Source organism: Homarus americanus, unplaced genomic scaffold (genome assembly GCF_018991925.1).
Source record: "Homarus americanus isolate GMGI-L3 unplaced genomic scaffold, GMGI_Hamer_2.0 scaffold32583, whole genome shotgun sequence".
In the NCBI taxonomy this organism is placed as follows: Eukaryota; Metazoa; Arthropoda; class Malacostraca; order Decapoda; family Nephropidae; genus Homarus; species Homarus americanus.
This window is the reverse complement of record NW_024713129.1, coordinates 3,347,568-3,371,441: the sequence shown is the minus strand read 5'-3', so window position 1 is coordinate 3,371,441 and position 23,874 is coordinate 3,347,568. Positions and strand designations below refer to the sequence as shown.

At 40.1% G+C, this 23,874-nt stretch overlaps 1 protein-coding gene across 1 annotated transcript in view; it reads right to left on the bottom strand.

The window, feature by feature from the left end:
* The window catches only part of LOC121866255 (DNA repair protein REV1-like), a gene marked incomplete in the record, with an annotated part of 281,011 nt that overhangs the window by 244,584 nt on the left and 12,553 nt on the right, over positions 1 to 23,874 (bottom strand). The window contains 2 exon segments of the mRNA XM_042365872.1: positions 11,952 to 13,254; positions 21,603 to 21,717. Of these exon segments, the coding sequence (XP_042221806.1) occupies positions 11,952 to 13,254; positions 21,603 to 21,717 (1,418 nt within the window).

Genomic DNA, 23,874 nt, shown 5'->3' with positions numbered 1-23,874 from the left:
TCAAAACACCAACTCTAAGTACAGCTATTTATATATTTTTTATTTCTTTTTATTTATTTTTTTTATTTTTTGGCACTCCCCTACATCATTGTGTAAGGTGAAGCGCAGAAGCATTTACAGCGCCCAACAGGGAAGCATGCTAAGTTCATGCTATTTATTATTCGACTCAATGGCATGGACACATTAATAGATCACTATATTTACGTTACTATATAATGATTCTCGGACAACAAACATGAAATGGATACCGGTACACTTCCCACCATAAGTAACTCACCCTAAGGATCGCTCTGGCAATGACTCACGTGTGACCTGAGGGAGGCCCAGTGGCCGGGGAAGCTGTAGGTGCTGCTGGACTCTGCTTGCTGGAGACGCAGTGCTGGGGAGGGAAGTCTCCCTCTGGGGAGGAGACGTCGGCCCCTTCCCTGTTACAATAATGATCCGAATGCTAATGCTGCCTGGAAGGGCTGCAGGCTCTTATATTGGCGATGACAAGCCGGAAGATGTCGTCACTAATCTGGGTGTATCTGGTCAGGTGACAGGTGTACTGGCTGGAGGGTAGCTTCTTGAGTAACACGGTCATGTCGCCGGGTTAAGCTAATCACGTGGCGGTGAGAACTCTGGGTCAATGAGACCGTGACCTCCCTTGGGTCAGGTCTGGACAGCTGTGTTTGCCCAGGTGCATGGTCATGTCGCTGGTCGGCAATGCTTCCTAATTATTACCACCTGGGTGTGTCTTCCAGGTGTAGTTTCTTGAGTAACGCGGTCATAAAGCCGGGATAACTCAGGTACTTTTTGAGGCCATGACCTTTCCTGGGTCAGGTCTTAATCTCACTGTAGGGTGTGTCAACTTGCGTGGGTGTACACCTGGTCATCTATTTACTGTTATATGTGCTGTTCTTATCTGGGCTGTAAGCTATGGTCTGATAAAATCTCTCTCTCTCTCTCTCATGTAGATCCACAATGGAAACATAGACATGATAAATTTTGATAAAACCACACAAGAAAATGGAAACATTTGAGCACCCTAGCTTTTGTCTTTATTCAAGTATTCAAAACATCTTCAAGGCAACTGAATTTATAAAGTTGTGTAAAAGTCATTACAATTATCACAACCTGACCTCAAAATTAAGCAAAATATAACTTGTATTGCTGGAATCCTTGCAAGATAGCAATTAATTTCAGTATAAACATCTCATACATTTGAGTACAAAGTGAGTACAGTAATATGTAGCTCAAAATTATGGCTTTTTCTCAGGGAAAAGTGTAATAGGCCCCTGTCTCATCAACAGAACGTATTATATAAATGGGTCAATACATCTGATATTATATTCAGATTCACCCCCTGTAACTTTCCACTGTCTATGAGTGAGACATGATATGGACACGTGAGCAGGCAACTTACCCAAGAGGGCGAGACCCATAGCTCAGCATTTCTGTAAGCACGCACTGCGATGCCCCCAAGCTTCAGTAGCTCACCTCCACTCATATCGTAAGGACGTGACCTAACGTTTATCAAACATAAACGCCGTCCCTTTCTCATTCACTCCTAGACAGTGAGACTTACGGTTGATATACACTCAGGAATTATATATACAACCTTTTATAATAAAACAAAGGAACTACCGTTTGGGTCTCGTTACTTAAAACCCAAATATAAATATGTGTGAACGGACTGGTTAATTGGACAAGCAGCCGATTCATATAGGTGGCAGCGGTGGGTACGGATTCTTCAAACTGGTAGTCGTATCATCCGTCTGTGTTTTGTGAAAAACAAGAAACCACACAGCAGTGACGCGTTACATAATCCGAGTGTTTAAAACTATATCCCGTATTGAGACGATATGTAGTGAGCGCTCCTTATCTCTGCCACATACAAATACGTGCAGAATTCGTAATATACATATATTACAGCCTGTTGGTACATATCCAGATTGAGCCGGTTGAGATAGACTCCACTCAGCATTCCCTAGACATTACAGTGTTGCAGTGTTGAAAAACAGTTTCGTAGCCTGGTCTTCAATTGGTATTTCACTAACAGCTGGGCAGTATTGTTGTGTCGTCAGCGCGAATTACGAATTCCGATGTCATCATACAGATCTCCATAGATACGTGGACTGTGAAGACTTGGCATATGGCAGTTTCGCCAGCGAACCAGCAAATAACAGTGTGATATCCAATCATCAGCAGTTTTCTGATCGCCGGAGGAGGAATTCACCTAATTCAAGTGGACTCGTCTCTCACCAAAGCAGAAGCGTCTTCTCGTTGCCAAGGAAACCAGCAGCAGCGCACGCATCCTAGGAAGAGGCCCCGCCCACACTCCACCCACCACTCCACTCAGAACTTTTGAAGGATCACATTTTCTATACAGACTAACTACTCTGTATAAATAGGTATTTAAATTACATAATTCTACACACATGAACACGTTCGAGAGATATCTTCACACCAATAGGTTCGTCGGATAGGATTATTTCAATGATAAAGTGTCGAATGTAAGATTAATGTATTGAAATCCTATAATTTACAGCAGTTTGTAAGTGTCTGTCTACTTATTGATAGTTTAATAATTAACTACAATTCATATTCATTTGTCTTGTAAATGAGAGGCAAGTGATCTACTTACTGTTAAGTATTCATTGACCCAAGGGGGCTAATAGATAATTGCTAAGTTTCCCATGTCTAATGTAGATGAAATCGAACGCCTAGCGCAACTGTTTGCTGATAACCAACTCATCGATGATCAAGCCCAGACTGACATAGATTTTGAGTATGGAACACAGTTAAATGAGTCGGTAGGAAGTAGTGAGAAAGTTATTGACGAATCATTTGACGACTTAAACCGTCGTACCCTACGGTCTGGTATTCACTATAGTACCTCACCTAAGTATACTAAAGCAGTTACCCCTGTTACAGGTGATAGTGTGTCTGTTGCTAAATCGGTAACAACCTTATTAACCCAGCCTTCAGTTAAGAGTAAGAATACTAACTTGCTTAATACTAACACTACAATAGCGTTCTCTAACCCTCACACCAGTACTACTACCACACCTAAAGCTGATAGTGTTATTAATATCATGCAGCGCGGCGATTATGTTCGAAATTTCACGGGACAAGACGATTATAGGGTCGCACATTTTATTCGTGCATGTGAAGATAGCATGCGCAATAGTCACATAACGACTGACGAAGAAAAGAAAGCATATGTACGTTCCCATATAACGCAGGGTTCCTATGCAGGCAGTCGTTTAAATGCGTTTGGTTTACAAAGCCCTGACTATGAAAAGTTCAAGCGAACGCTAATTGGGATTTTTGGGGGTAGGTCACAGCTAGGCCAACTGCAATGGGTCTTCAGATGGTTGGATCGCTGTATTCCAGGTATACGAAACGAAACACCCGTTGACGCTGTTGACATCGCGGGCGAGGTTCGCCAGGACATGCAAGCGACCTTCCGGTCATCAGGCTGGTACAACTCACGGGGTGATATGCCACCGGAAAATGTGGAAACATTGATAGAACTAATAAGTTTTCTTCTTTCCGTCCGTGTTCCCTTATATAGCCGGGCACAGGAAGTACAGTATGAACCACCCTTGGATATGGTGGAATACGCAAACAAGCTCTGTCCCCAGGCTACGGGCCCCTTACTGGCGCAGCCCTCAGTGACGTCACCACAACCCCAGCCGTCTCAGATGCCACAGATGCCTCACTTCCAGACTCCTTATGCGACACACTTAGCTCCGATCGCTCCTCCCCGCCTAACATATAAACAGAAAACATCGTTACGATGCGCACATTGTAATAAACGTGGCCACGTAATGGAAGATTGTTTTCAGCTCCGAGGTAATAGTGCTAATTTTAAGGCCACACCCGGTGCAAAGCCATTCTCAAGGTCAAACAGGGAGGGAGCTAAAGCAGCACCTCCTCCTACCCAGAAAGCGGGCAAATGGTGCGCTCTTCACAAATCGACATCTCATAGTTCACATGAGTGCGATATACTAATAAAGGCTAGGGGAGTGGACCTAAGTGAAACGGAGGTGTCGTATAGGCGCAAGCAGAAACATCCCCAGGACAAGTCATCGGGGGAAGGCCAGCGCACACTACAGCACGGAGAGGGATAGATAGGGTAATTCCCACCCCTCCTCACAGCACTTCTATAGCGGCCTCGTTAATAGCGGCGCTTAGCAAAGTGGAAGTGTTGTCAGTGCCGGTGAGAGTGGATAATACCAGATTGGCTCTTGATATAGACACAGGTGCTTGCGCTAATGTATTGGCCTTGACATCATATCACGAGTTACAACATAAATTCCCTCACCGCAAATTCAAATGGAGGCCTAGTAACGCTGAGCTCGAAGGAGTTTCAGGTACTCAGCTGAGCATCAAAGGAATGGTGACGTTACCACTCAGATTCTCAAGACGTGGTTCTCCCTTCTCCGCGGACTTTTATATAGTTCAGCAGTTCAATTTGCCAGCTGATGGGTTACTTGGTCTACCAACTCTTCGAAAGAACATGATAGATGTTCATCCACGTAATAATAGTGTTACGTTTAAAGGTGTTTCCTATACAGCAATGAGTCATTCTGAACCTATGCTCACCGCTAGGACGAAAGTGTTGTCTACCAATCCTATTAAGAGGAAGGCGGATCATGCGTCAGAGATATCTCTCGACCTCAACCACACACCTTCCCAGCGTGATTACAGCAGCGAGAGTTGGAAGATAGTACCTGCAATTTTGAAGAGTACTCTCCATTACCAGAATGAGGAATTCACCAACGCAACAATCCTGTGAGCTGAAGTGAACATTAGTTTCTGCAAATGATTCGTTCACTGCCCAGGGTGTGACAGGACGTGACTGCAGTTGTTGAGACTACTCATCAATCAACATCCTGTCAACAAAATTCTTTCGTATGGCGTGAACAACCCCCAGTTACCAGCACCCAGCACCCACCCTAGTGATGATGACACATCCGGTCTGAGAGATGGTCTCTGCATTCTGAGGTATGGTGTTGTGGATGACGTTGTGTGACCATTAGCGGCGGTTTGCTGTACTCAGGATTTTTTGTGAACATTGACCCAGTCACCGGACCTTGGAATCAGCTGTGTCTGCTGTGAGACACACACACAAGTCTACGGGATTGCGGCAGCAATTTCACAATATCACGAATCTTAAATAAAGGATGTTATTTGTGTGATTTTCTAGATATCACAACAATGTCGAAGTGCAACCAAATAAATTCCCAATTCGAGGTATTGTTGCGAATTGCCAACAGACTCGACTGGCCAGGATAGATCAAGTAGCGCCACATGTTAAGGTGATCGATCATCCTCAGGGCAAGACACGCCTGTTAGAGCTGCTTGCCGACTATAGACATATAGTAGCCTTGCCAGGGGAAACGCTAGGTCAGACAGATCTAACATCCCATCATATAGCGTTAAAGGAAGGAACCAACCCTATTTACGTACGAGCTTATAGACTACCTCATAGCCAGCGCGCTGTAGTGCAAGATATGGTACAGGGTATGTTAGATGAGAATGTCATTAGACACTCAAAATCCCCCTTTAACAGCCCATTATTCCTCGTCCCGAAAAAGGATGGTGGATGGCGCCCTGTCATAGATTTCAGGCGCGTAAATGATCAAACAATCCCTGATAGGTACTCAATGCCTATCTTGAGCGACATATTGCAATCCTTAGGCAAGGATAATGCAGTATTTAGCAACTTAGATTTGCTTAGTGGGTATTGGCAAATACCACTCGATGAAAAATCACGAGAAATCACGGCATTTAGCACGCCTCTAGGCCACTTTGAGTTTCTACGAATGCCATTTGGTCTCAGAAATGCCCCACTAACATTTCAAAGAATGATCAACACCCTGTTTGCCGGACTAATTGGTAACACAGTCTGCGCTTATTTGGATGATCTAATAGTAGTCAGTAAGGACGTCGATTCCCATCTGATTAAACTGCGTGAAGTTTTGGCCAAACTTTCCACAGCAGGCCTCAAAATAAAACTCTCAAAGTGCGAGTTTTTAAAATCCAGAATCCATTTCCTTGGTCATGTAGTCGACGGTGAGGGCATACACACAGTTAATGATAAAGTCAAAGCTGTATCTCAGTTCCCGCGTCCTACCTCAAATGATCATGTGCGTAGCCTTCTCGGATTATCTGGTTATTATCGTTCCTTTATCAAGGACTATGCAACATTAGCATCGCCCCTAACGAGGTTGCTCAAAAAAAGATGCAGTGTTTATATAGGATGCTGAACACGAGGAAAGTTTTATGGCATTGAAGACAGCGCTAACCAATGCCCCGGTTCTAGCATTCCCAGACTACACTCAACCTTTCACTCTCTGTACTGACGCTCCCGGAATTGGAGTCGGAGCAGTGCTCATGCAAGAGGACACGCGTGGGAAGTTTAGAGTGATAGCATTTGCAAATCGCAAACTAATCGATGCTGAAACACGTTATTCGGTGACGCATTTAGAAACGTTAGCCGGTGTGTGGGCACTTAAGAAGTTCAAGGACATTATCTTTGGCTACAAGATAACTGTTTTTACTGATCATGCGGCAGTCACCGAACTGTTCCATGGCAGAAACTTATCAGGCAGATTAGCACGCTGGTATCTGACAATTCAAGAGTTTGACCCCGAATTTAGGTATTTACCTGGGAGGGCGAATGTTGTCGCCGACGCTCTGTCAAGAAATATAGCACCAGTTATGCCTGTATCAGCATTCACTCTTTCGCAACTGGAAGATGAGCAACGACGCGACCCATATTGGTCAGCTGTTATTTTTGCTCTCGAATCGGGCGAGGATGTTAAACTCCCCAAGTTATTTCTTCCCTTAAGTCAGTTTGAATTACGACATAACATACTCAATAGGACGAGAAAATCTCCTGAGGGTAATGTGTCTCAAATAGTCCTACCTGACACGTTGCGCAAAGCAGTAATGACATTGTTCCACGATGTCCCACAAGCAGGTCACCAAGGTCGTGATAAATGCTTAGCGGATTTACGAAAGAAGTATTTCTGGAACACTATGAAGAAAGACAGAATTACACATAGCTAATTGTTTGGCATGTGCTCAACATAAAGGATCAACAGGATCACCTGCCCCGATTCTACAATATCCTACACCACACCGTCCGTTTGACACAGTCGCTGTTGATGTGTTACAGCTCCCAATGAGTCATCAGGGATCAGGATACGTCTTAGTGTGTGTGGATCATTTTTCCAGGTTCGTGGTCTTGGTCCCACTAAAAAGCAAAACGGCAGAAGCAGTAGCCTATGCATTAGTGATGAATCTCATATGTCCATATACTACGCCTAAAGTTCTACTCTCTGATAATGGAACAGAGTTCAAGAATGAGCTAATAGAGCATATATGTGCACAATATGGAATTAAACAAACTTTTGTGACAGCTTATCATCCACAGGCTAATGGCCTTGTTGAAAGAACCAATCGTAAAATCCTAGAAATACTGCGTCCAATTGTTAGTGGTTTTCAATACGCATGGGAGGATTGGTTACCGCAGGTTGCAGCGTCGATTAATGGGTCAGTTAATAGCTCTACGGGCAAAACACCCTACTATATTGTCTATGGTACAGATAAACGTCTGCCTTACGACATCCTTACAGAGGCGCCATACCCGGTATATAATACGGATGATTTTGCGGCAAAACAAATTCATGTCTTTACAGAAATTCATAACCAAGTACGATCACAGCTAGCGGCGTCACGCGCCGAAATGATCATCAAACAACATAAACATGCTAAACCTATCGCACTGAACGTTGGGGACGCTGTTATGTTACAGGAACCTGAAAGGAACTCCAAACTTTCGGCGAAATTTTCTGGTCCATTCCGCATAATCTCAAAAGAAGCAGGCAACAAATTCAAAATATGGAAGCCTAATGCACAGATCGCAGATGTCGTGCACGCGGATCGTCTGAAGAAGACCCAGATAAATGTCTTACCTCCAGTTGATGATAATGTGATTGATACATCCTTACAGACTGTTCAGAAGCAAAATGTCCCAAATGACTATTGTATGAAACTACGTTCTGCGAGTAGACGTTAACTCGTTTGTAATTCCTTACAGAATGGCTTGGATCGTCAGTGTCTTGCTTCTACTCTGTTGTGGCACCGTTGTGTTGACGAAAATGTCCACATTAGTCCTCAAACCAGGTGCACTGGTGGCACCTCTCGGACGCGTTCTCATAGCTGAGGACGTGGTGAACATCAAGTATGAACTACAGCCACTACTCCAACTTCCGCGTCAGACGGAAAACGTCGACGGCCAACTACAATCAGCATTGGACATCCTTCATAGTCTCAGCACAGCTTCGAAGAATTCGACAATAGTTTCACAAACTATAGACCTTCTACACTTTCGTCTCCAGAACCTTCGCGAATTTCTAGTTGATGTGGGGAAAAATCTACCTGCATCTCAAGCGGATCTTGTTCAAGAAGTGCATTCTCAGGCACGACGAAAAAGGGGTCTCTTTAATTTTGTGGGTCTTATCCAAAGCGCTTTGTTTGGCACGGCAACGGCCGATGATGTAGCTAAACTGGGGAACCGAATGAACGTTGTCGTTCAGGCTGTATCTCAACAGAATCGCGTTATTTCTCAAACCTTTCACGCGATTACTGCTCTAGAATCAAAGGTTAATGCAATCATAATGGAGTCTAACCAAGTTTCGAGGATTGTTACTAGGTTACAGAAAGCAATCCCGACGTTAGAATGGCTCCTTTACTTCACAGAATATTTGCATGCTGCTGAAATTTCAGTTCATAAAATTGTAACCTCTAAAAATGAACTAATAGACAGCATTGTAGATGCCGGGATAGGACGTGTGGACGCGAAGCTTGTGCCTGTGCAGACGCTTCTTGAAGCTTTAAAAATAGCCAAGTTGCAGTATCATTTAACTCCTATTTTCAATGACAATGAGGTTCACTATTATTACCCGCTGTTGGAGTCAACCCTCACGCACAATGCAATTCTGATCCACATTCCTATGCGAGGGCAACATGAGTTTAATGCATGGCATTTAGAACCCTTCCCCTGGTTTGTGAACGACACACTGTATACCCTAGATAGGCCTAAAGAACTTTTCTTAGTAGATGAAGAATATTCATTGTTATCAATAGAGGATTCTGAGGTACTGTCACGGTGTAAGTCGTCTTATCTACACCTACACATATGTCCAGCCTACATGTTTGCATTTATTCCTGCTGCAGAGGGAATATGTGAATTGGCAGTCATACAACCAAATGTACGCACAGCGTTAGCGCAATGCAGTTATAGGCCAGTTAGTCTAAAGACTGTGTTCCACGCTCACCTTCACAATGTGCAGTATTTGTTCTTTCCAAATCTCACTACTGTAATTTTAAAATGCCAAATGGTGTTAAGCAGCTAGTTGTGAAAGGGCATTACAAGGCTCCTGATTACTGTGAAATCACTTGTAGTACATTACGGACCTTGCCTACTCATCAGCATTTTGCGTTAAATCGAAAACTCAAGTCTGCTTTAATTCCACTTCCTATAATGAATTTCACTATCAAGGATATTCAAATAGTATCAGAGAAATTAAAAGTTTTAGCTTTCTTGAACGAGACACATTTTGCTGATTTGAATAATAACTTGCCATTTTACCTGTCACGGGAATTTGCACTACCAAGTCTTACGATTCCCTCTATTCTGTTAATTCTGGCAATTATGTTCCTGTTCTGTTATTACCGAGCAGTATCATCCAAATTCAACATTGTTCATAATATACTAACCCGTACGACACAAAAGTCTAGGTCCCCTGTAGTAGAGAATACCCCTACAGTAATTTCCCCAGCTTAGTGTCTACATATCTGTTTATAACATGGTTAGGGTTGTCTAGGATGTACTGTACTCTCTGAGTTATTTAGGCCTCACGGAGCTCGGCTGGTAGGTGACCGAGCGATGTAATAGGCCCCTGTCTCATCAACAGAACGTATTATATAAATGGGTCAATACATCTGATATTATATTCAGATTCACCCCCTGTAACTTTCCACTGTCTATGAGTGAGACATGATATGGACACGTGAGCGGGCAACTTACCCAAGAGGGCGAGACCCATAGCTCAGCATTTCTGTAAGCACGCACTGCGATGCCCCCAAGCTTCAGTAGCTCACCTCCACTCATATCGTAAGGACGTGACCTAACGTTTATCATACATAAACGCCGTCCCTTTCTCATTCACTCCTAGACAGTGAGACTTACGGTTGATATACACTCAGGAATTATATATACAACCTTTTATAATAAAACAAAGGAACTACCGTTTGGGTCTCGTTACTTAAAACCCAAATATAAATATGTGTGAACGGACTGGTTAATTGGACAAGCAGCCGATTCAAAAGTCTGTATAACTAGCCCCAGTGGTCAGGATATTAGCATTGAATGTTTCAGAGTATTTAAAATAAATTCTTTGTTTAGTTCTGTACATAGAAAGACTGGTGGTGGAGGGATGGAGACCCTTAGGGAAACTGACCACTCATCCCCCACCTCTGCCTCAGTCATTCTTACTGTAACTGAACAAAATAATGTTTATTTGTTATTTATAAATTAGTAAAGATATGTTACTGTAATAATTTGAGCATATTAATACCAGTACTCTTCATATTCAGTAAAATAGCTGTACTTATTTTTACCTTATTATTCAGCTTGTCATTTAAGGACACCATATTGGAAATGTCTCGTAGAGAATTTATTAAGGATCATTATGGTATCAAATTCATCTCCCTATCACAATTAGCCATGCTTGAGTGAGGAAGGAGGGGAGAAAACTGACTAAGCAACCACCCCCCCCCTCCCCACAAAAAGATTCATCTCCCATCCCCCTAATCACCCACACCTTTCTGCTTTCTCACTCCATATTTTAAAATGTTATGTAATGTAATGTTGAAGGGATACAACTTTGCTCATTTATACTCATACTTACCACAATCTCCCTAAAAATACTTTAGGTTTTGTGTTTATTCAAGACATCTTCAGGTCATGAGACCCACTAATCCCCCACCCAAGAAAGTGACCTGACATTCCAGCAGGTCAGTAATATGAGACCATTAATCCCCCACCCTACCTCCAAATGACATTGCATCAGGTCAGGTCAAGTCTCCCCCCAAAAAAATTTTAGTTTGTTTTTATTCAAGACATCTTCAGGTCAAGAGACTCACTAATCCCCCACCTAAGAAAGAGTGACCTGACATTCCATCCCTGTAAAATCAGTTGTCTATGAAGATGTCTTGAATAAAGACAAAAGCTAAAGTGCTCCAGTGTACAGTAGTATACTTAGTTGACCGAGAGGTGGCAGTGAACAACACACGCGGTGGCGGCAGGACACAGACTGAGCGAAGGAAAGCTTCATTTAGCAGAAACTTTTATTTAACAAATAGGGGTGGCTCGAAACAGTTCGTTAAATTAAGAAAATATTGTAATAATTTTTACACTTTCTGTATGGAGGATTGTGAGTATGTAACTGAGTAAAAAAAAATAATAATAAGGAAATTACATACAGTATATCTACCCAAAATTATGAGTTAAAAATACTTTATACCTTATGATAATTAACGGTATTTCTTTTATTTTTATTTTTGGGGCATTTTCTGTATGTAAGATTGAGTGTGTATGTAACTAAATAAAAATAAACTAAGAAAATTATATATATTTACCAGAAACTAGGAGTTAAAAAATAACCATAACCTCACAATCTCGTACAGCTCACAGGTGGGGTATGGTTGGAAATATCCCCACTTGGCCCAGGAATTACTTGGCGCTCATTTTAAATAAGACTTATGGGAGAATATCTGTTAAGTCAGAAATCTGTAACTTGGGGAATGTCTGTATAGTATATTGTAAAGAGGAACCAAAAGAACAATATATTGTACTGTAATTAACTGAGCTGGCAACTTTAACTGACCTGGCAACAATGTCGTACAGTTTGTAGGAAACTTCTTTGTATCCCTCAAAGTCATAAGGTATTGTTTGTAGATCAGGACACAGTTTCAGTGCTGGCCCAAGAAACATGCCATTCTTCACACCAGCTTTCCGTGCTTCATAGCTACATGATGCAATTTCTGACATTGAGCTTGTTTCATCAATTAGTGATACTGTTGAAAACTTTTTAGTAGATGCTGGGACTACTGTGAAGTCTGGTGGTTTACTCGCCTCAATTGTATAATTTTCCTCAAAAACATCAATTTCTGGATTAGCATTTGTCAATCTGGAAGCATTTGTTGGTCGCATTTTTGCTTGAAGTCGTTTCTCAGCTCGGTCTTTATAATAGTTCAATTCATACTGTCGATCCATCCCCTCTCGCACCTGAGATCTGGGGTTACCTCGTGCATGTGTAACGGCTACAGGTTTACCCCACAACTCTGGATGTTTACGTAGACCAACGGACACAAAAAAACAGTCCATATCAATATGCATCACAATTCTCTTTCCTTTTTTCTTTGAAATACTAACAAGTGAAGTTTTTAATGCAGAATCTCCAGCTAAACTTCCCTCAGATGAACTCATTAGTCCATTTTTAGTTTTCAACCATTTCAATAGATCTTTTCGACCAGGAAAATCCATATTTTTACTCTGAAGTTCATTTACATACTGTTTAAACATGGCCCCCATTGTTGAGATGTGATGAAGTCTTGAGTTATTGTAGAATTCAGAGAGAAACCCTGAGTTAGCAGTGCTCATAGAGTGAGTCTTCATAGGACTATAATTGTGTACAGAGGTTAAGTCAGAAGTACCTGTGGGCCCATCTAACTTTATTTCAATATCATTTATACTTTGAACTTCTGTAGGTAACTTTGTCTCTTTTAAGCTTAAGGATGTGTCAAAAGTTGGTGAACCAGTGCTGGTTTCTTGGTGATCCTCTGTATCAGGTACAAGTGGGGGATGTTCTTTGCTGTGTACTATGGAGGACTTTCCAGTGCTGGTGTCACTATTTTCTTCAGATGTGGATATTGGTTTGAAAGGTAGCTTGGGTTGACTTCTGGATTGGTTAGTGTAAAGAATATACTTAGTGTAATCCAGCAGGTGACCAGCTTCCAATGACTCTGTAATCCATTTTGGACTAACAATCTTATTTGTGTTCAAATTCTTGATTTTAGTATCTGGTAAGTTGTTGGCAATGATGTGGGTGGTCTTGCTGCGAGAGAAGTAGTGGTGATAAGTGCCGCCATTGGTCATCATGATACGCTTCAACTCCTCAGATGAAGGTTCTGTAAGAAGTTCCATATTAGGGGACTGACAATTGTTTGTATATTTGCACCAACAAGTCAATTAATTAAAATTTTTCTCTCCAAAATTTGCTGCCTCTTAAACTAAAAAGAAAAGTAACTCATGAATATGCAGATTATGGAAATGAAATGATAAGTAAAGATTTACTTTCATAAATAACTTATGTAAAGGGGGTCCCAGGTTATGAACGGGTTCCGTTTCTGAAGACGTTCTTAAGTCGTAAATGTACGTAAGGTGGAACACATGCTATGTGCATTTTTCTTTTTTCTTTTCTTTTTTTACGGGGATTAGCCCACCCGGGCACAGGTCACTAACGCACATCGGGGCCCGGGAGGCGAAAATATAATAATTATAATTATAATTATAATTATAATTATAATTATAATAATAATAATAATAATAATAATAATAATAATAATAATAATAATAATAATACAGTGGGGTATGCTATAACGAACGGATCCTACTACGAATATTCCTATAACGAACGGTTTTAACTATAAAATTGAGAATGCTATAACGAACGCAACTCCTACAACGAACGCGGATGAATACGGGACTATTTAGCCTGGCGCATGAATATTGTTGTACCGCGACCCACAACAAGAGCGTCAGGCGCCATCTTTGTCTCATTGTGTAGCCAGTGCACCACTGTTATTGTTGAAATTTCGTCTTTTGATGTGGAAATAGAGTTATTTGTATAAATATTTTGTTATACAAGTGTACAATTGTGACAATGAATCGTCCAAAGCGAGTGAGAAAGCTCATAACTATTGAAACTAAGAAAGAAATCATAAAGAAACGTGAGGATGGAACAAGCATTGCGAAACTTAGTGATGAGTATGGGATGGCTAAATCGACTATATGTACGATTTTAAAGAATAAAGAGGAGTTGAAAACAGTGCAAGTGGCTAAGGGAATCTCTAGACTTAGCAAAGCAAGGTGTAATGTGATTGAGGAGATGGAAAATTTACTCTTAGTGTGGATAAAGGAGAAAGAAATGGCAGGTGATAGCATTAGTGAAGCTATAATTTGTGAGAAGGCCAGACAATTGTTTGAGGACCTTAAAGCCAAGACTCCCAGTGCAAGTGATAGTGATGTGCCAGTGTTTAGGGGTACCAAGGGGTGATTAACTGGTTTCAGAAGGAGAAATAAAATACATAGTGTTGTGAGACATGGTGATGCTGCTAGTGCAGATAAGGAAGCAGCTAAGGAACACCATGACATTTTTTTTAATATTATTAAAGAGGGAGGGTTTGTTTCTCAGCAGGTATTCAACTGTGATGAAACTGGACTTTTTTGGAAAAAAATGCCTTGCCGTACATACATTACCAAGGAGGAAACTTCTGTCTCTGGCCATAAGCCAATGAAAGACAGGCTTACCCTCCTTCTTTGTGCTAATGCTTCTGGTGACTGCAAAATAAAGCCACTCCTTGTGTACCATGCAGAAAACCCCAGAGCTTTCAAAAAAATTAGGAAGACCCGCCTTGGTGTTATGTGGCGGTCAAACCCAAAGGCTTGGGTGACCAGGAATTTATTCTCTGAGTGGGTGATTGAGGTGTTTGAACCCAGTGTTTGGGAATACCTCAGGGAGAATAATCTTCCACTGAAAGCTTTGTTGGTGATGGACAATGCACCAGCCCACCCTCCTAATTTTATGGTTGAATTGCCAGAGGAGTTCAACTTCATCACTGTGCACTTCTTGCCACCCAACACAACACCTCTCATCCAGCCCATGGATCAACAGGTAATTTCTAACTTTAAGAAGCTGTACACAAAGGCACTGTTTAGAAAATGTTTTGCGTCCACTTCTTCCAGTGATGTTAGCTTGAAGGAATTTTGGAAAAGTCACTTCAATATAGCAGACGCTGTTTTTTTAATTACCTCAGCCTGGAAAGAAGTTACTGTGAGGTGTCTTTGTGTTGCTTGGAGGCCATTGTGGCCTGAATGCGAGAGAGATTTAGGAGTAATGATAAGTAGGAACCTTAAGCCAAGTAAACAATGTGTTTTTGCTCGTAACAAGGCTAATAAAGTACTTGGGTTCATACAAAGGAGTGTTAGTTACAAGACTAGTGAGGTCATCCTAAAACTGTATCTTGCTCTTGTGAGACCACACCTGGATTATGCAGTTCAGTTCTGGTCACCGTATTACAGAATGGATATAGAATCCTTGGAAAGAATTCAGAGGAGAATGACAAGACTAATCCCGGGCATTAGGAACCTTGAGTATAGAGACAGGTTTAAGTATCTTAATTTGCACTCCCTTGAGAGACGTAGAGCGAGGGGCGACCTGATAGAGGTGTATAAGTGGAAGGCAGGGCTAATCAAAGGGGACATTACAAAGGTACTCAAACTATCCAACCAGGAGCGAACTCGTAACAATGGTTTTAAATTAGACAAATTTAGATTTAGGCGTGATATAGGTAAACACTGGTTTGGAAACAGAGTAGTGGATGAATGGAACAAGTTACCAAATATCATCATTAACTCGAATACGCTGAATTGCTTCAAACATAGGTTGGATGCTCATATGAGCAATAGGGGTTGGGTGTAAACGGGACTGCCCAGTATGGGCCAATAGGCCCGCTGCAGTTTCCTCCATTCTTATGTTCTTATGAATGTGTCCTTCAAAGAGACTTTGAAGACTTCGAAGAGTTAGAAGAAGAGGCTGTTGTTCATGAAATTGTGTCTCTGGGCAATTCCATGGGCCTGGAAGTGGATGATGATGATGTTGAGGAGTTGGTGGAAGAGCACAGTAAGGAATTGTCCACTGAGGAGCTGCTTGAGCTTCACAAAGAGGAAATTGAGACACTGAAGCGGAGCTTAACTTCTGAGGAGTCAGGGGAGGAGGAGGAAAGCCGCATCATTCCAGCCAAAGATCTCAAGGATGCGTTCTTTTGCTGGAGCAAACTGTCCAAACTTGCTGAGTATTATCATCCTGATGTTGGTTCTGTGCAAAAGGCCATCAGTGTGTTTAATGACAATGTTATGAACTACTTTTGGAAGGTCCAGAAATCAAGGTTGAAGCAGCCAACCCTGGATTCCTTCTTTACAAAGGTAACAAAAGAACCTACAGACAAAGTGCCTGTGAGACAGTCACCAAAGAGGGCTAGGAAGGATGACTCCTCTCCTTCCACCTCTTCTCCATAATTCTCTCCTCCCACCTCCCCCTCTGCCTCCTGTCCTGCATGCTGAACAACACTAAGGTAAGATAAAGTACCGTATTTTTTACATTTTCCACAGAATTTTTTCAGTGTTAAGTGGTTGTATTTGGGGGCCTGGAACGGATTAATCCTATAACAAACAATGCTATAACGAACAAGGTTCTGGAACCAATTACGTTCGTTATAGCATACCCCACTGTAATAATAATAATAATAATAATAATAATAATAATAATAATAATAATAATAATTCATACAAAATAAAATTTAAAATAATAAGTAAAATAAAATACAGTGAACCCTCACTTTACGCGGTTAATTCAACCCACGGCGGCCCGCGTAAAGTGAACAACATAACATATGGGATTAATTGAAATAGAGACCGGGCCGACCCCCAAACTCCACTTTTTCAGACACAATACCTACGTTGTAGTAAAAATAACTTCTTAATTTTATGATGGTATGCACACACAATTAATAATTAAGAGAAATATCAATAATATTAGGTTTATTAACACTTACATTAGTAGAAAAGATGGCTGGGCACACGGGGATGGGGGGTTGGTTCCGAGGCAGAGGGCAGATTATTGGCCCTCACCTGTATCACTTGTATCAATTGTATCACTATCCACCACAGAGGCTTGCAGGGCCTCTTTGTCAAACCCCTCAAAGTCCATAAAAGTCCATATCCTCACTATCATTATCACTATCACTGACTTGGGCCGGCTGTGGTGGGTGAAGAACTCGATAATGTTTTGATGACTGGGCAACCTTGTGCACACCCTGCTCGCGCCGCTTACACAACATGGCGGATGGCGGAAGAGGGCGGGAGAGATGGCGGGAGGTTTGGATCCAAAAATGGCGCGGCTCGCCAGCTGCTCTCCGCGTAAAGGGGTACACGCACCGCGGAATGTGAGCATTCCGGTTTCGGCAGGGTACCGCGTAAATGTGGAAACGCGGAATGTGGGACCGTGTAAAGCGAGGGTTGACCGTATTAATGGTAATAATAATAATAATAATAATAATAATAATAATAATAACACTGATAATAATAATAATAAATATAAAGAAATACAAGAATGAAAAAAAATCAATATTGAGAAATGCTATACCGGTATGCATGTGGTAAGGTTAACAATTGAGACCCTACAATTGTATGTAAATGAGGCAGAAAGACAGATCAGCAACCTGGGACTTGGTCACAATTTTCGTGATGCCATATGGCAGCAGGGTCTACCATTAGAAAACACATTATGCTTCCAATATCTTCCCAGGCGGTAGTACCTCCCTGTTTGATAGCTGCCTACTACCTGTACCACACTTACAGAACAATGTTTAAAATCCCACTATATCATAACCTAAGTCCTTATATACATCTAAAATCACTAAATTTAAGAGAAAAGAAGAAAGAGAATGACAAAAAATAGAAAGTGAAAGTAAAAAATAAGTCATCAAGTAAATAAAATACTGTAAATTTAAAGTTTAGCCCCGTTCGTATCGGCAAGCATTCAAAAGTCGGATGTTCGTAAGTCGGGGACCCTCTGCACAGGCAAATCTCGCTAATCTGGACCACAATTATTGTATCGCTTAATCTGGACTGAATCCACAGGAATGTGAATGAGAGCATTCATATTTCACTTAATTTGAATGCTATACATCAATCTGGATTGAACTCATTCTGTAGTACAACAATACCCCATTTAGAACTATAAGTACAGTACTGGGTAGGTTCCTAAATAATAGAGGGCTAACTGAACCAGCTCTAATCGAGATAATGAACCCCGAGGCTACTGTAGGCATTCACCCCACCCCCCTGCGGGTAAGTTCAGGGAAATTTGGAAATCAAATAAAAAAACAATTTGTAGTATTGGATCCAGAAAAACTCAGGCTATATCCATCAGTTTATTTGTGTGGTGAGGAGAACTGCGCTCAAGCACGGAACGAGAATGAGTGATCGTTCCGAGACCACCCACCAGTATATATATCGGCTGCCAGAAAGAAGCTGTCTCGGCTCAAGTCTCGAACCAAGTTCAGCCACGTCAGCCAGCCGACTCAACAACAGTTACATGAGTAAAACAACTACAGCAGTTACAAAAATGTATAAGCATCTATTAAGTATATTGCATTACCTTATATTACATTACATTCAATTCATATTACAGTAGTTTAAATAAATTATACCTGAATTACATTATATTAAAATCATAATAGTTATTCTTCAGTCGCTACAAAATTCTTATACAGCTCCTCCCCAACTTATGACCTGGTTAAGGACCCAAATACAGGTAGTAAGGCAAAATGGCAGAAAGTCAAAAATGCTTAAATAATACATAGAGAATCTAAAATGGGTCTCTCTTTTTCTTCTCAGCACCACAAAACTCTCACTTTTAAGCTTGCCAGCCATTTTAAAGTGAATTACAAATGAAAATTTTGTCAGTACACAGCGCAATCACTGACGTCGGGACTTGAAAATACGTAATTTGACAAAATTTTGGTACGACTGAGAGGTCGGATGTCCGGGTGGTCGTAAGTCGAGTAGGTCGTAAGTCAGGGAGGAGTTGTATATCTCACAAGCTGGTCGTGCACGATACAATAATAATAATGACTGCTCTTCGTGTCTAAGGATGGCTGGCCTTGGGGCCACCTATGAGTGAATTTGTTTAACTCTCTCAACCTCGAAGCCTGAGACACAAACATGCATGAAAACTTCCGCTCAACCTCGGAGACTTTGCCGAGAAAACGTTGAAAAAATATAGACGTTTTTTAGAGCTCATTTCACTGCCATGGACATGTTTTATTAATTATAATGGGATCTCTTCTAGCATAAAATTGTCTGAAAAATTGTATGAAACGATAAAAAAATTGAAAATTCTTGAAATTGAATCCATTTTTTTTAGTATCAGTTGAAAAAGTAGGAAAATGTTTAGTAACATCTCGATTTCCATTCACATTTTCCTTGTATTATTGTGTTCATTAACATGTACTGTACTATATATCAAAATAAAGAACAAAGCATGTATAATGTGGTGGTATAAAGAAAAATAATACAGTCAACCCTCACTTTACGCGGTCCGACATTCCGCGTTTCCACGTTTACGCCGTGCCCTGCCAGAACCCAGGATGCTCACATTCCGCGGTGCGTGTACCCCTTTACACGGGTGAAGTATAATTTTTTTATTTAGCTCATAAAATTCATACAAATTATCCGGCCAGAATATAATTTACATTGCTGGAATTCTTACAATTTGATGATCATTTTGAATATAAACATCATAGATTTTGCATTAGACATACAAATTTTAGATATAATGTTTACTCTGAGTAAATATGTTATCTTTTGTGCAAAATATATGACATTTATATTCAAAATATTCCTGGTCTTACAAGGAATCCAGCAATGTCAATTATATTATCCTAACTTTAGTCTGATTTATTATTTATTACTAAAAAGGTAAACAGTCTGGTATTCCCAGAAAATTCTCTCGCTTTTCAACCTCGGAAAATTTTTTCCTAAAGCCAGAAATTTTGGGAAAATTCCGGCTTTGGGAATAATTTTCCGAGCAAATTTCAATTCCGGCTATCGGAGATTTCCGGGTTTGAGGGCTTCCAGCTAACAGAGATATTAGTGTATTACCAATTTTTTTTATGACTCAATGCATTTTAAATCAAATAAAGTTCCCTAATTCATCAGCTTACTTCTACTGAAAGAACATAAATACAGAGGTCCCTCGGTTAACGAACGATTCGGTTAACGAAATTTCTGTTAACGAATTACCTTCCACAAGAATCTTCAATTCAGGTTAAAGAACAAAAATTCAAATCACGAAATCCTTACGAACATCAGGTTTTGTTGTGTGCATCAGCTGATGAGCTAGTCTGCCAATTCAGTTATCTGTTCTATGTTTACATTCGTTTCTAGTGGAGTAAATATCAATAAAGTTGTGCTCTTTAATATTTTTTGTATTTTTTATATTAAAATTATTAGTCATTTTAACATTTATTTAACATATTGATAATATATGCAACACAGGGTACTAGTTTTTTGTGCGCCCATCAGATGCTTGACTCATCCACAAGGCTGACAGTGACAGTGGAGTGAACATCTATTTTGTTGGTGTCTTGAATATTTTTGCATTTTTCATTGAAATTATTGGTCATTCTGAAATTTAGTTAACATATTGATAATATATAGTCTAGTGCAGTGTTGATTTAAATAAAATAATCTTGAATTACACCTAGTGAACTTAAAATTTTATTGGTGTTATGATGGTATCAAGCATGGGTCCACTGAAAAGTGATTTCTCTTCCATCCCCACTTCCTTCTCTTCTCCCTTCTCCTCCACCCCCACTTCTAATTCCCATCATCATCATCAACCAGGAACCTTCTGCATACACACCTCAAAGTAAGTGTACTTTACTGCAATTTTTTTTTACTTTGTATGTAGTTTTTGGTGAGCTGGAACCAATTACCCAATATCCCATTGAAACAATGGATTCGGTTAACAAACGACCCTCTGTAACGAATTGTGTTCGTTAACCGAGGGACCACTGTACAGTTGTAGTTGATTAAACAACTGTCCATTAAAAATAAGACTGTGGCTGGTACAGTAGCTTTGAAGCAGTATCATGCAGTAAGTTGTAATTCTCTCATCTAATTAATAAATCAGTACACCTTTTCACATATCCGTTAAGACATTGTTACATAACTACTGTATTTGACAAATTTCATAACCGATTGACAGAACACATATCGAATGACAATCTAAAATAACTGTTGGTGGTATGTCATTCTCCAATTGTTACATTCTCAAACTATATGTAGACTGTCGGTTTATTGTTCACGTCTGTCAACTTCATAACTTATGTCAATCATTTCCGTTAGCATGAACGAACAGTTATTTTAGATTGTCATTCAATATGTGTTCTGTCATTCGGTTATGAAATTTGTCAAATAGTTATGTAACAATGTCTCAACGGATATGTGAAAAGGTGTAATGCTGAGATAAGAAGAAGCCAGATAGTGTTGTGCTGCCACTGTACTGTACTGTGTTCACCAATAATCAGGAACAGTATTTTACAATGAAAAAGTCCATAATATAGTGTACAGTAGTAGGGTACAGATATATCATTATGGTTCATTATTATATCAAGTATAAATCACTAACCTGTATATCCATTCACAAATATTGCTATGGCATTAAATATTCCTTGACTCCTTTCTTTGACTGATGTCTTGTACTGGTCCTCCAATTTAGCTATTTTGGCTGCCATATAACCACCCTGTGAAATAAAATGGAACATTATAAAAGTAAGTGACAGCAAAAGTGTTCCAACACCAGACATTGGTGGACATCTTTCTGCTTGCATAAAGTTATTTACTTTATTCCATATTACATCCAAAGGAAAATGTGACTGAAGTACACTGTATGGAACTCCTTAACTTTAAACAGGAGCAATAACCTGGTGGGTATGGATAGATAAGGTAGGGTAAGGAGAGTCCAGGACCCCTTGGTTAACTTTCCAAGAGACTCACTGAATTCTCAAGGAGTCCCAGACTCTTCCAGATATAAGCAACGGATTCACCGTTTTATTTTATTTTTTTTTTTTTTATGGTGGGAAAGGTTCTGTGTACAGTATTCTTTTACAAAGCATAAGGATACCGGTACTTCAGTAAAAACATATATTTTACAGATTTAAAAAAAGCATGAGTACAGTAAGTCCTCATTTAATGTTGCCCCCGTTAACGTTGTTTCATTATAACGCCGCTGCTCTTTAGATGCCAATAATTCGGATAACGTCCTGACGACTCCATATAACGTCGTTTTTGCGTCGTCATGAACTACTTTTTACAGCGCATCACCCTCTCTCGTTTGCCGAGCTATGCTCTCTCAGCTTGGCGCGTTACCCCTCACTCGCTGAACGTCACACAGCGTACGCCAGTCTTTGTTAGGCTTCCACAGCGTTCTTACGTGTTCAAGTGTTTTTGCTTGTACTACTGTACTCTAACCATTCGAAATGGCTTCCAAGCACCCATTAAGTGCTATTGATACTCGTGTTGTAAAGAAGCAATGTAAGACCATCAGCCTTGCTACGAAAATGGAGGTTTTTAACCCATTTTGAAAATGGGGAACGTGCGGTGGACATTGTTGGTGCTCTTGGACTATCCCCCACAACAGTGTGTACTATCCAGACCAACATGGACAAGATTAAGGCTAGTGCTGGAAGTGGTAGTTCTCCAAGTGCAACAAAAGACAAGTCGTACTTGAAGTTCCATGATTGAAAAGATGGAAAAGATGCTGGCTATGTGGATGGAGGACCAATATCAATGCAATGCGCCTGTGAGCCTTATGGTTATCCAGCATAAGGCCAGATCCTTGTTTGATGACGTAAAGGAAGAAGAGGGAGAAGGATCGAAGGAAGAGAACTTTACGGCCAGCGGATGATAGTTTCAACATTTTGAGCACTATTATAAATTCCATAATATTAAGATACCTCAGATACCTCAGACTAAAGTAGGATAATATAATTGACATTGCTGGATTCCTTGTAAGACCAGGAATATTTTGATATAAATGTCATATATTTTGCACAAAAGATAACATATTTATTCAGAGTAAACATTAGATCTAAAATTTGTATGTCTAATGCAAAATCTATGATGTTTATATTCAAAATGATCATCAAATTGTAAGAATTTCAGCAATGTAAATTATATTCTGGACGGGTAATTTGTATGAATTTTATGAGCTAAAAAAAAAAAAAAAAATTATATTTCACGCGTATATGGGTAGATGAACCGTGGAAAGTGAAAGTTGGTTCTGGCGAGGCACCGGTGAGAAATATGAGAAATAAAACGTGTATAAGTGTGCGTATAAGATATATATATATATATATATATATATATATGTATATATATATATATATATATATATATATATATATATATATATATATATATATATATATATATATATATATATATATATATATATATATATACTATTTTCTATAAAAATGCCATTGAATTTCTGTACAGTATATGTAATGTATTTCATGGAGCAAAGGTAGGCTCAGGAAAGTAACTCTTGTATTTTATCTATTTCTTATGAGAAAACTGATTCCATTAACGTCGTGGTTTTCTGGAACGGAACCACGACGTTAAGGGAGGACTTACTGCTCATTGTTAAATGCATTGTAATGGTTGTGCTCAACTAAACTTTTTACTGTTTCATGTTGACCTCAACAATCTTAATACAGTACTGTATAGAATTTGAATCATCAGAAGATCCGACCTCCCAGCTTACTTAATTCTCCTGAGGATTAAACATCCTGAAGGTATGGGTGGGTTAGGTTAGATATTTGAATCATTAGGTGAAATAAGTTGGGGTGCATAATCTTCAGTGATCCCAGAATTCAACTGAACTTAAGAAAACCTCA